The sequence below is a fragment of the Wyeomyia smithii genome, chromosome 2, assembly GCF_029784165.1.
Source record: "Wyeomyia smithii strain HCP4-BCI-WySm-NY-G18 chromosome 2, ASM2978416v1, whole genome shotgun sequence".
Taxonomy (NCBI): Eukaryota; Metazoa; Arthropoda; class Insecta; order Diptera; family Culicidae; genus Wyeomyia; species Wyeomyia smithii.
This window is the reverse complement of record NC_073695.1, coordinates 115,451,256-115,465,183: the sequence shown is the minus strand read 5'-3', so window position 1 is coordinate 115,465,183 and position 13,928 is coordinate 115,451,256. Positions and strand designations below refer to the sequence as shown.

Here is a 13,928-nt window from a genome sequence, read left to right as displayed (position 1 = left end):
AAATAAATTGATTACCAACGTACTAATTACAAAGATCTATACTAAAACAATTCACGATAACTAATATCAAACACATTTACAAAAGAATATATTTACCAACAGCCAAACATTGCATACGAATATCCAACTTTTTTGCACCATCGAAAACGTCCTGTGCGATATTTTCGCCCAGCATTTTTGTAGTTAGATTTCAAAAATATATGTTACGTCAAAACAGACAAAATGCATTCAAGATCCAGGATAAATTAAAAGACGTCACAAGCACCGGATAATACTGAGCTGTCTTTCAGCTCACTTAACCCGCGTATCACCAGAAAACCTATTCGGACAATGATCGAGTGCTGGTGGCAACACAAAGTCAATCGCTTAATAAAATTTTCGCTTTGTTGCTCTTATATGTGCTGTGCCAATCTGACATCCCGGGATAGCTCGAAGATCTTAGTCTACCACCCAGAAAACGCCGCAATAACATTTTGGCAAACAGAATTTTTCGCATGCTTCGCCCTGTCAATCTGAGCCATGCACATAGTGTATCTTCCGAGATTACTGTGAGTATCTAATTATAAACACGGCTTTTCTAAGCCGTTTATCACCTGCGAAACAACTCGCTGCCCGTATTCCGCCGTTTGTTGTTTTATTATAATAATGTGGCATCATCTTGTATCGCATGATAACATTATGACTAAAGTTTTTTAATGTCTGATTTTAAACTTTCTGTTGTAAAAAATTTGGTTAGACTCATCACGTTACACATAAAATATACCATATCCCATAGTTTTGGACGAAAAATACGCAAACATTAGTATGTAAAACCGAAATTGATATGATAATCCGATTTATATTGTAACGAGCGACAGCAAGTACCAATACATCTACACGAGCTTCTCAGGGCAAGTGTAGTATCAGTAGAAAAGAAAAATGATCCAGACTCATCTTGGTGAATGAGTGATTTTGCGAAAATCGCGCTTGCGATCGCTAGGACACATCTTAACAATAGGTAAGAATAGTAATTTCCGGAACCCACATAAAAAACGCGTGAATTTTGAAATCAGCGTGAAAAACTTTATTTGTTAAAGGTTTATAATCATTTTTGCTAAAAACTTTCGAAAAAGAATCAATAGCAGTGTTATTTTCACCTGCAAATCGAACTGAAAATTAAGAAAACATATAAAAAAGTTAGGTCAAATCAGTGAATACACTAAGGTCGCTTTTTACGCGTTTTTTTTACGCGGCTTTTTTACGCGGATTCCGGAATTTACGCGTTTTTTTTTTTACGCGGATTTCGGAATTTACGCATTCTTTTTTACGCGTATTCCGGAATTCACGCGGTTTTTTTTACGCGGCACGTATCCCCCGCGTACAAAACGACTTTAGTGTATTTAATAATTGGATTGAGTAAACTTATCGGACACTCTAAATAAACGATTTGAACATAAAAACCCAAATTAATCCACCTAGCGGTGAGATCCAGCCTTTCTCATTCAAACTTATTATATGTTAAAATAGATTTACACGATTTAAGAGAAAAAATACTCCTTGAAAATTTCTGCTGGTTTCAGCACAACTATACCATTATTAAATACTATACACTAAAGTCGCTTTTTACGCGGGGGATACGTGCCGCGTAAAAAAAAAAAACGCGTAAATTCCGGAATCCGCGTAAATTCCGGAATCCGCGTAAAAAAACCGCGTAAATTCCGGAATCCGCGTAAATTCCGGAATCCGCGTAAAAAACCCATCGTTAATTTTGCATTCCGAGGGAAGGGGAACCGAAATCCGGGCAAAAAAAAAACCGCGTAAATTTCGGAACCCACGTAAAAAACCGCGTAAATTCCGGAACCCGCGTAAAAAAAACCGCGTAAATTCCGGAATCCGCGTAAAAAAACAGCGTGAATTCCGGAATCCGCGAAAAAAAACAGCGTGAATTCCGGAATCCGCGAAAAAAAAAGCCGCGTAAAAACACGCGTAAAAAGCGATCTTAGTGTACCATTATTAAATTAAAATTAAAAACCTAACATTCACACACATATGAGCATACATTAAAATATCAGGCTGGCAGCGACTAAGTGACTCAAAAATAGGAACTTTAGAAAAATCTATTAATTTTCAAAGAAGGCTTGTAAATTTTAGGATATAAAATGATTGCATTAAAAAGGCAATACAAACGTATAACAGAATGACCACTCAAAATCAAGTTTTGTTTTTCGCTTTTTCCTGATTTTCCCAACAATATTTCTTGATTTTTTCCATTGATTTATTTTGAAAATAAGAAAAAGACAGTGCTAGAAAACTATGAAAACTATATTCAGCTGTTCGTCGACTATGACAAGTTTCTACATAAAGTCCAGGACAATTTTCGCTCTTTTTATCCCCAAATCGTTCGTATGTGATTTTTTCGAGGATGCGAATAATGAACACGGGCTGAGGATGTGATTTAGACTTTAAAAAAATTTCCCTCGTCCAAACGGGACACGAATCCGCAATCTCCGATGTCGCATTTCGTTTAGCGGTAGAACTCAAAAGCTTTGTCTTCTGGAAAAAAAATCTCCTTGCAAAATTTGACCTCAATCAGATTTTGGGAAGAAGACACCGAATAGTGGTTCAAGTTTTACCTACTTGTTTAACCGATGAAAAAATAATATCTTAGAAATGCATTAACCGTCGAGCTCTTTTGTTATCTCGAAAAAAATTTTTTTATCGAAAAACTTCGATATCTTGAACATACAAAATTTTCGAGCTGAGGCCAATGCAATGTATTAGCAATTTTTTCAAGGTCCTTAAATTAAGTTAAACCGACACTTTAAATAAATGATTAACAAAAAATGTTGTTCTAAATAATCCGAGTAAAACACGAAGTCGCTCAAAAACACGGTAAAAAATTCATAAAAAGCAAACAAATCATTACGGTTTTACAAGAATTCGATAAAGATGAGAAGGGTTTCGCGCCAACTCGACTGAAGGGTTGTTAGTAGCTTTTCAGAATTCAATGGAACTTTGCGGGTGTGTGGGCCTTAGTACCCTGAGTAACTTTGTTTTTCAATCTATATGTATTAACATTTGAAAAGGGCTTGTTTTTTTTAATAAATCGACATATCTGAATAAAAAAACCGAGATAGAGGAAAGTTGCGAAGGGATGACATTCAAAAAAGTTTAAAATATTGAGATACTTGAATTTGAGATTCTATACTAAAAAAACAAGAAGTGATATTCAGAAAATCGATTTTCTCAGATTTTATCTAAATTAGTTTTTTCAGACAGACAATTCAGTTGCCCAAAGTTCTTCTGAAGAAAGGGGTCCTCTTGAAGGAAAAAAGTTTTTCTAACAAAAAACTTTTTTTTCTCTTAAAGGACCCCTTCTTTCAGAATAATTTTGCAACAAGATGAAACAAGAGCCATCATTTCGGTCGTTGATGATGTACTGCTATTATTATTTTTCAAGCTGTACTTTTGTTTCATGCTCGCTCTTTTTTCAATTCAGTGCAAGCACTTTTACAAGAAGATTAAATTTGTTGGAGAAAGTTTTGTTTCATGAATTTCTATCGCGAAACTGATTGTAAATTGTACATTTTGTGTTGATAACGTGTAATAAGTTTGAATAAGACACAGTAAGTCTCTATTTCGGCAAGAATTTATATCATATTAGTTACAGGGGATAGTCAAAATAAGTAGGATAGGCAAAATTTTGATGAAATTTGCAATGCTCTAGCTTTGCTAAACGTTATTCGATTTTAATAATTCGAACGCCATTGAACTGGATAACTCACCGGTCACCGGATATAGGAAATATTCCTGAGTTCCGGTAGGCATGTCAAACCTGCTAATTTTTGGATGGATTTGGTAATGGGTAACCTGATAAAAAGGCTTTTTTGCATCATTGACATAGATGACAAAATCATTTCTGAAGCGAATGGTTCATCAAGATCCGGAATCGGCCAAGAACTCATCGAGAAATGGCTATTTTTCATCCGGAAGTCCTCAGAGGAACCTTTAGTAGGGGACATTTACGTTTTTGCACCAAATATAGCGTGTTACACCTCTATCTTCAGGATTTTTTATCAGGAATCTTTTGAAAGACATATATCTGAATATAGGCTGCATTGGCCACTTCCGGAACGACCTGGAGGCCCCGAAGGAACCCGTAGTGGGAGAATTTACATTCCTGCATCAAAATATAGCATGCAACACCTCTATCTTCAGGATTTTTCATCAGGAATCATCCAAAAGACATAATTTTTAAATACAGATTACGTTGGCCACTCCCGGAACGATCCAGATGCCCCGGAGGAACCCGGAATGGGGACATTTACATTTCTGCATCATTTCAAATCGCCTGGAAATACGCGGAAATTTAATCGACCATTTTTGATTTGCATGGAACTTTGCGCACGTATTTGGCTTAGCAAACTGAGCATTTTTCACAGGTGGAGAGATTTTTTACACCCATGAGTTACATTCTAAAAGGGCGTATGCCTTTTGGCATAGGTTTTATTCGAAGCAATGTGGCCCAGAAACCGTTGGTTGTATAGAAAAACTGTCTTAGAATGAGTTGTAGGAAATTAAAAATGCAGCATAAAAAAAATATACACTGTGCAAAAGAATTTTTTTTGACCAAAAAAAAATTAAAAAATAAACATTAAATTTCAATTTAAAAAAAAAGGGTTGAATTATTTTTTTTATTTTTTTTTTAAAGAAACTTGACGTTATTACGCAACTTTTTAAAAAAAGTCCAGGATGGAGAAATGAAAAATAATTTTGTTATAGTAGATTAATTTTTTTATAAAAATTCTAATTTAAACATTTTTCAAAATATTTGTATTCTGACGATTTTAAAAGATGCAGAGAATCATTTTGAATCAAAAAGCTCTTGGTAGTAAACTTTCTAAAGGCATCGGTTTTCGAGTTATTTTTAATTTAAGCTCGAAAAATTATTAATATTTCGGAAAATACACGTTTTTCTTAATTTGTCCATGGTTCTCCAGCAAAAACCATACGTTCATTGGAATGCTTGATCAAAAATATACAATTCATTCTTTGACAACAAAACAATTGGGCGAACAGTTCTCAAGGAAAGAGTTAAATGTTCTAAGTGATATAAATATATATTAGAATCAAATATTTATTTTCGAGTTTTATTATCTTAGGAACATATTTTTTTATGACATAGATACTTTACAGAACTAGTTTCACCTTATATTTTATATACATCATAAGTAAATGATTCGTCATCTTTTGAAAACAGCTTCGTTTGTATCTTATTTTCTGAAATCGGAACAAAAGAGTAATACTTCTGTGTGGCAGCTATTATTATAGATTTTTTGAAAATATTGCTCCATTCTGTTACTCCTTGTTCATATTCTTCATATGATACCCAACTAAATGACATTTTTGATGAATTTTTATTACTTTTCTGGTTAGACCAATCATACAATTCTTTTGCGCTTGTAATGGGATGTTCATGTTCTTTAGCTAAACTTGTATTTCCTGCCATTCGTTTTAATATGCCACCAATTGCATCGCATGGGCCTTTAACATGAGAAGTCGCAAAAAATGCCACTCTGCATCGACGTTATATTTTGTTTTGAACTTGCAAGGACTTGCAAGGTTTTTTCTATTCCCAGCTCCATCAGACATTAATATCGCTTTTTTCAACTCTATTGTTGTTTTCAAAAAACTCATTAATTTGGCAATGAACACCTGAACCGCAACAGTATCATGATGGAGTACTTCCGATATTATGATGAAGCTGATATTCTTAAGTGTTCCAGATTCTGAATAGTAAACAACGAAGGGATGAATGGTGGCTTGACTACACGCAAAAGTTGGATGGTGAGTACAAACTTGTGCGTTTTAAGCGCAATTGTTGATGTAATTCGGAACCAGTACAATGATTGCGTGTTGGGCATAACGCAATTAATGCTCTAGCGTTTCTCCAATGTATTTGGCAGCTCCAAACTACTACACCTAAACAGTTTCAGTTGGTATCAAGCAGCATTGCAAAGCGAGCGAGAAGCAAAACCATTCTCCTCCTTTCTGCTTGAGGACGAGACATATGCTACGCTTTTCAAGTCTTTTGCACACACGCTTTCGAGATACTTTTTCTTCTTCATGCATTCCTCTGGAAAGCAGCAAGCACGCACCGACAGTATGAGTGAGAGATTAACAACACTGGTATCAACACGGTAGGAGTCGAAAACCCATTAATGGTTAATTTTTTACCCATTTTTCACTGTCATATGCAGCTGTCAAAAAAATGGGTAAATTTAAAAATGTGAAATGGGTAAAATTTTACGCATTAGGAAGACATATTCTTAGAAAAAAAAGGGTCATTTTTTTACCCAATTATGGGTGAAAAAAAACTTCGAGTGTCTTTTGAGTTTGTTCTGTCGATTTGTTCTTACGCGTTACTTTAACGAGCTGTTTTGTTCACTGTATTTATGCAATAATTGCCATGGAAGAACTTAAAAAGAGACTAGATGCTGCGGCGTTTGAGAAGTTGCAAGGTAAATAGTATGTAATATCATTGAATTTTACAATGTGAGAGTTTCTTGTATTAGATCTGGAATGTCCACTATCTGGCTGTAATACCTTTGTCACAGGTTTTCTTCAAATAAAACATCACGTGAAAAATCATCACAAAATGAAAACGGGTCGAAAAAATCCAATTCCATATATCTGCAAAATTTGTTACTCTGTTCAAAAAACTTTTTCCAAGCTTAAAACTCACGTTCAACGTCATCATCCAATTCCGGATTCAAGGTTATGTAAGGGCCATAATGACTTACCCACGCAAGAGCTTCCACCTGAACCTATTGTCGACGCTGAGAGTATTACTAACAAAATCACTAACCAATTTTTTTATGTACCTGCGATTCCAAAAGAACATATTTTCCAACAGGCATCGCAGTCAGTTACACAATTTCGATGTGATGTGGCTCTGCCGGAACGCAAAATTCAAGATTTTGTTAAACAGTGCACAAAAATTCTGGATAACAACCAACGTTTCTCAATAAATGTTATCAAAAACTTCGTGAAAAATAGTAACATCTCACTTAATGATGAAAATGTTACAAAAATGATCAACGACTTAGAAATAACCAATATATTTGTTGATGTGAAAACACCAAATGATAATCTGGCATATTTGTGCGGAGTTGCCGAGCGTAAAACACCGGAGATCAGAGAATATGCTCTAGGTACTAGAAAAATCAGGAAAACTAAAAAGTACCAGATCACAGGGAGAGAAAATAAAAAAGTATTACAGTCGAAAACCCCGGTTGAACTAGTGAAAGATTCAATGCATTATATTTCTGTCACAAACATCCTCGAACTTCTGATACAAAATCCTTTAGCTCGTAGCATGATTGCGAACGAAAGATCGTCACCAGACATGTTGCGAGGTTTTAAGGATGGCACTCTTTATCAGAACCATCTGTTTTGCAGAAATATCCGTTATCTGTACGTTTGTCAATTCACATCGACGACGTGGAGTATCGCAACGCTCTGGGGTCACGTAAAGGGAAACAGAAAATAACAGTTATAAGTTGTAAAGTACAGAACTTCGATGATCGAGTTAACTCAAATCTTGATAGAGTTTATAATGTGTTGTTCGTTCGTTCCTTGCTGCTCAAAAAGTACGGGTTTAAAAAAATTCTTCGCCCACTAATGGAAGACCTAACACTTTTGGAAACTGATGGAGTGACGCTGCATCTATCTAACGCTGAGAGCTATACGCTACGAGCTACACTTGTTCACGTTCTGGGCGATACTTTAGCGATTCATGAGCTGTTCGAATTGATGCCACCACAATCCAAAATTTTTTGTCGCGCGTGCTATATTTCCCGCGCTGCTTTTCATGAAGGATGATTCGGAGCAGAGTATCCACTGCGAACTCGTGAGAGTATTTCGAATGATCTGGAAGCTCTTCGTAACAATTCGATTGCTTCTTTAAAATGTGGATTATTCCGTGCCGCTATATTCAACTCATTGCGCTACTTTCATTTTGCCGAGTATGCTAGCTTCGATCCAATGCACGATATTTTGGAAGGCGTCGCAAGTCTGGTGATAAAAGGAACACTAAACTATTTAGTCAATCAATTGAAATTGATTTCTGATGCAGACTTGAACGATAGAATAGTTAGTTTCGATTATGGGGTAGAAGAAGACCAGTAGGAAGTTTCGCTGCTAGAGGACTTAGAAGGAACGGAAATGTTATAAGTCAATCAGCATCTCAGACTTGGCTGTTGCTAAGAGCATTTGTATTCTTGTTTGCAGATTTACAAGATGGACAAACTGATTATTGCGAACTTTTCTCCGATTTGCTATTGATCATTTATTATTCCTTTTCAACAGTGCTAACGAGAAATATGGTAAATCGATTGGAGTCAGCAATTGAATGTTTTTAGAAAAAAATTAAGTGTTGTTTTCCGAACAAAATTCCAATCAATAAGATACATAATATTTCTCACTACCCAGTAATAATTCGCAAAAGTGGGCCAATAGCAAAAATGAGTTGTCTTCAATTTGAGGCAAAGTTTAAAGTTACCAAGGCGCAATCGAAAACATGCAACAATTTTCGCAATCTCACTTTAAGCCTAACCAACAGAGTAAACCTTAAGCAAATTAATGCCATTATAAATCACAACTATGAGACTAACATCGTGAAAGTTATTTCTTCTAAAACAATTTTAAAAGCAACACTACCATGCAACATATTTCTGTTTGATTTTCCGGAAGCCATCATTTGGTATGAACACCTCATATTCAACGGAACAAGCTTCCGTCCCGGGCTTGTAGCAAAATTCGAAACATGCAACAACATGAAATATGGCATTATAGAAGCTATCGTTAGCTGTGACACCATTGAACTTGTATTTATTGTTCAAACATTGACCATCGCTGAATACGTTAAAAATTTGAATAGCTACAAAGTTTTACCAACAAAGGAAACATTGAGAATATCTGTTCAGAACATATTCAGTAAGAAGACATACAGTCTGTGGCAACTTCATGGTAAAAATAACGCTAACTTTATTAGCTTAACGCAGTTATTAGCTTAACATAGTATTGATTCTTGTTAAGAATGTGTGTCATCTCTGTGTCAAAAAGAAATTAATAAATTGTGTCAAAAACAACGAAAATATTATTTCAACAGCAGTATTGATTATTCTTTTGAATGGACCAACTATGACAGTAAAACCGGAAAAAACGTAGCTTTATGTACAGAATAACTCATACAGGTAAAACTTCTCGTATATTTACTAGAAGCATTTAATTGTTTCCCGCTTGTATGTCAGGGTGTTGATGGAGTAACCAAATATCTCATTCACATTCATATGTTCTGAACAATGAGTTTAAATTAATATGCTGATCAACTAAGCATCAATGCATTATTTTCTACTTTCTAGCGCACAAATTTACTAATGAATCCATTATGTACATAACGGACGAAGATTTGACGACGGTTGGCATAACAGAAATGGAACCACGCCTTATCGTAAAATCTGTGATAGCGAAACTCATAATGACATACAAGTCCGAAGAGCCAACAGCGGAGCCATCTCAATCATCAAATCAATCATCCTTTTCTTCGGTAAGTTACTAACACTTAACAACAATGCTTCATGTTTCAGCAGGTGTTTGATTTGACACTAAGAGCATTGATAATTTTAAAGGAACTATTCTGTTGCGCACAATGTATGATAGGGACTGTTCGAAGATTACCCTTTTCGATTATACACCAATTTTGAATGCAAACAATGCAATACACGTAGCACAAATTTCACCCGAATCAATAGCCAAACGGCAAATTGAGTTACTCCACGGTCAGCAGCACCAGCAACAGAGGTTCTCTGTCGGACGGTACCCCCTTTTTTATATTTTTACTTCGCATTTTGTGGAAATTTCTTATCGTAAACGGTATGTAGACTGACGATTGCAAGTTGCAATTTTTGAGCCAATGATTGTTAGGCAAAATTTTTATCTTCCATAACTCAACGGTGGAAAATTTCAGTTTTGCATTTGCACGCAGGTTCATCAAAACAATGAACACTGTGTGTTTCGTTTTTTGCAACTATTTGTTGTCTCCCGCGAAAATCTTTCTATAAAATATGTCATTATGTATTAGGTAGTTCGAAAATTTACTGCACTATTCGTGAGCGGAAAACTTGTTTTCTAAAAAGATTGTTGTAAGTTCTTTGCGCGAAAATTAAGCATGATTTACACAAAAAACAGTGCTACACTTTGCCAGGGGAATTGAAGATAAATATAACACAAACTACGCACTATTCACCTTAGCAGCAACCGCGACTTGTACTACAGCAACCTGAAATTTCCGACAGTATTGCCCTCTGCAATATTCATCGAAACACAAAAAAAAACATTCGAAACCCACTAGCTCAGTGGATATCTTATGATTCTCCGTTTCCGCTATCGTCTCCATCGATTCCACCGAAGCTTGAATTACTTACTCTAAAAAATAGTATCAAGCGGATATATAGTCACTCTCAATTCCAAAAAATTATCTTCGTTCGGAGGTTTTACCCGGAAGCCTTCCTGAAGGCTTGTGTATTCTTTTGCTATTCTTTAAGGCTGCTATTTCAAAGTGAACCCGCTCTTTGAAAACGGCTACTGTCATGGCGATTACGAAAATCTTTTTTCGGAAATTCCCCTATTTTGAGAAATGCCGACAAACTACCGGTTTCAATACCTTGGTAATTACAGCTTTTAAATGCAGTTCCTATGCATCAGACTGTGTGTTGACTTATTTTGCTTGGGAATTTACCGTTAATCGAACACAAGCACCGTCACTTATTATATGTTTTCAAGCGCAAACATTCTCATAAGGATGGGCGATACTAGCATCGATACCAGCGGTATCGATACTAGGGTTCGCGGCATCGAGCATTTTGGCATCGATACTCACCGCTTGAAATGAGTACCGGTATCGATACCTTCTAAACGACGCTTTTCAAAAAAAAATTGCAGGTCTGATACCGATACTATCGAAGCATCGATAATTGATACTCCTTCAACCGATACTCCGATACCTGGTATCGAAGTTCATTGAAGCATCGCGATACCAAAGTATCGATACTTTTGTCAGTATCGCCCATCCCTACATTCTCAATCTGTTGTTTTGTTTTAGCATAACTCGCCTAATTGAAAACACTCATTTTTGAGTTTAAATCTCTCACTACATATGCAAAAAGAGATTTATGTATCAAGAAGTTAATTGATACTTTCATACACAAAATAGACTGTTCTATCTGCGTTAGTTTTTTGGTTGAAAACCAATTCCTATTCCGTCAAAATACCATTCCGAGATAATCATGTATAAAGTTTCAAGTCAAGCTTGCGCAGCCGTGACGAGGCACGCTTCAAATCGCTCTAACTTTCTCCCTGTTGCCCGGCTCTATACGACAATTTGGGAGAATTTTCTCAAGAAGTTATACTTCAAGATAGAGTAAAATTTTTTTTCTGCAATTTGATTGAAAACGAAGAGAGTATATGAATACAACTCTTTGCTCATGGACAAACGACTAATCTAGTTTTCGGATGAAAATACCGCTAGTAGTAACAGATGCGGCTTACTGTTAAAATTTATTTAGAATATCGACGCAATTCGCAATAATTACATATATTAATATCCTTTGTTTCACAGATTCGTGACGCACTAAAAGGCAATAAAAAGACCATGAAAATTTTGTACTGCAAGCTGAATGCAAACTTAATACCTACACATAAGGAGCTCCTTTTGATAACCAGGGTGGTGTGCGCTGAAATGGTTTCCAATCTTTTAAAAAACAAAAAGTGAGAACACTGGTTATATCTATATGAATCTTTTCATCAAAAATTGAGGAATCGTTCTTTCTTTCCAGATACCCTTCTTTTGAAGAAAAGAAAGCTTTGGCGTCAGAACTGGTAGAAACCTTTCCAATACTGCAGGAAACTAAAGTGGCAGATTCGTCCCCGGACTATGTGAGATTATTATTAAACTATGAAAGCATCAATACTTAATTTGAGAATGAAACAGTTATACCCCTACATGTACACAAGATTTGTGAGAATTTCCTTAATTTTGCCAATGAGGAAGTCACCCCCAAACATTTACCTTGCTTTCAATAGATTTGATAATTAGTGCTTTCGTGGTTGTTTGTGTATGTCCAGTAATACATCAATAGTTGTTTTCATTCTCAGTCAATGTTCTTTTGGAAAAATGGTGGACGCGGCCCTAACTTCGAACACACTGGTCTAATCCAATCGCATATAAGAAATGCTTGCAAAAATCTTGCGCCAGAAGAACGAAAGTTTATTCACAAAGCGAAAAAAAAACGGAGAAAGTGCTCGTTTCCACGGAAGTTGTTCAAACAGCTCACGACTGTGCTTGCAAAGACCCGGTATCTAAAAATTTCAGCACGATACTTAAATGTATGAACGACACTCATAGTCTTCACATGATGCTTTAGAAGAGAAAAAAACTGTCAAAGAAATTTTTGCTGTGTTCCCGCATCTAAAATCCTACAATGGCGTTATGGTAAGTTATTGCTTAGCTTAGTTGATATATTTTCTAACATATTAAATACAACAGATCCAAAAGACATACGAAAGAATGAACCCTACACTTGATAGAGAGTCTAATCAGAAAAACGTCCTAGTAAGAGGACTATTGATTGAAAATGAAACCTTCGCGACAGTTGGAGATGGTAGGTTGAACTTGTTTTGTTACATGACTTGTTTAAAAACTAGTTACTTCTCAATAGATAATTTGCGAGGATGTCTGAGAATTCTGATGACTCTGAGCAGAAAAGGTGTCAAAAGCCAAGGCGGAATTGAATGTTTGTCGGCCGAGGAACAAATTGCAGCGCCACTGGTTAGATGGATTTCGGTATTCCTATTCTAAAAAAGTCTGTATGGCTTGTTTGACTATTCTCTTTTTTCAGGATCAATCAACATCCCTTCCAGAACAACTAGCCAAATACGTCGCATGGAATTTGGATTCGCCCGTAGATCAACATTTGATAACTGATGGTACAAACTTTTACTTATATGTTGAAGGAGAGATAGTGGAGTGTGGAACTTCATCACTTCATGCTATGGACATCCTCTTCAAATGTTTTTGCGTTTTTAAGTTGAAAGTTCCACCTTCTTGAAAAAGGGTTGTAGAGTTTTTTGAAATTATCACATTCGTTAATAAGCCTTTCTCATACATTTGCAAATAATTAAAAATAATTGATTTCACTTTCACTTCTTTTAACTTTTTTGTGTGATAATCACAAAATTTCCATTTTTGCATGGATGCAGGTATAAAATAATGGGTAAAATTTCACCAATTTTCTTGAGAAAATTCATTTCTCAATATGAGTAAAATTGTACCCAGTTTTTGACGTTTGATCGGTATACCCATTAATGGGTAAATCGAGTTTACCCATTAAATGGGTTGGCTCCCTTTTTCGCGAAACGGTTGAAAAAAGTACCCATTAATGGGTTTTCCTTTCTTACCGTGAAATGTACAGCCCGGGTGTCTCGCTCATTTCGTGAAGCAACGAGATATCGCCTTGCGCGTCGCAATCCGAACCGAAAGAGAACATACATGGAAATTCTACGAGCGAGAGAGACATTTCTCTCGTCGCTTGAGAAAAAAAGCGCGTGCAGTCACTAATACACTCGACGTGAGAAATAAAGTGTCGGTATATGATACATATTCTGATTTCATTCTATGTCAATGTATTCGCAGTACAACTGTTGCGTTATGCGTTTCACACATTTATTGTGCGATTTCTGTGCAACATTTGTGCGAATCGGGAAGACACAATGATTGTATAAGACTTCAACTTTTGCGTGTATCATTCCAATAACTACACGAATCACAAATGATAAAGACGTATTAAAATGAGCTTGACTGTTCAATATTTTCAATTTTGCAATAACGT

General features: G+C 35.9%; 1 protein-coding gene and 1 long non-coding RNA gene across 6 annotated transcripts in view; one reads left to right on the top strand and one right to left on the bottom strand.

Moving 5' to 3' along the window:
• The window catches only part of LOC129721725 (receptor expression-enhancing protein 5), a 36,027-nt gene that overhangs the window by 1,705 nt on the left and 20,394 nt on the right, over positions 1–13,928 (bottom strand). The window contains exon 1 of one of the 4 annotated variants that reach the window (XM_055674634.1): positions 97–431. The exons of the other annotated variants lie outside the window; for them this stretch is intronic. Within the exon in view, the coding sequence (XP_055530609.1) occupies positions 97–175 (79 nt within the window). The 5' untranslated portion in view covers positions 176–431. Of the gene's footprint in view, positions 1–96; positions 432–13,928 lie in introns of those variants that run through there. 4 annotated transcript variants of the gene reach the window in all.
• Positions 453–13,198, top strand: LOC129721727 (uncharacterized). 2 transcript variants are annotated; one of them, XR_008727455.1, is made up of 8 exons: positions 453–548; positions 9,405–9,589; positions 11,660–11,808; positions 11,877–11,976; positions 12,196–12,532; positions 12,587–12,701; positions 12,759–12,883; positions 12,939–13,198. It is a non-coding gene; the product is annotated as an uncharacterized LOC129721727 (long non-coding RNA). The 2 variants fall into 2 exon arrangements; XR_008727454.1 differs by lacking the exon at positions 453–548 and having other exon boundaries at positions 8,877–9,589.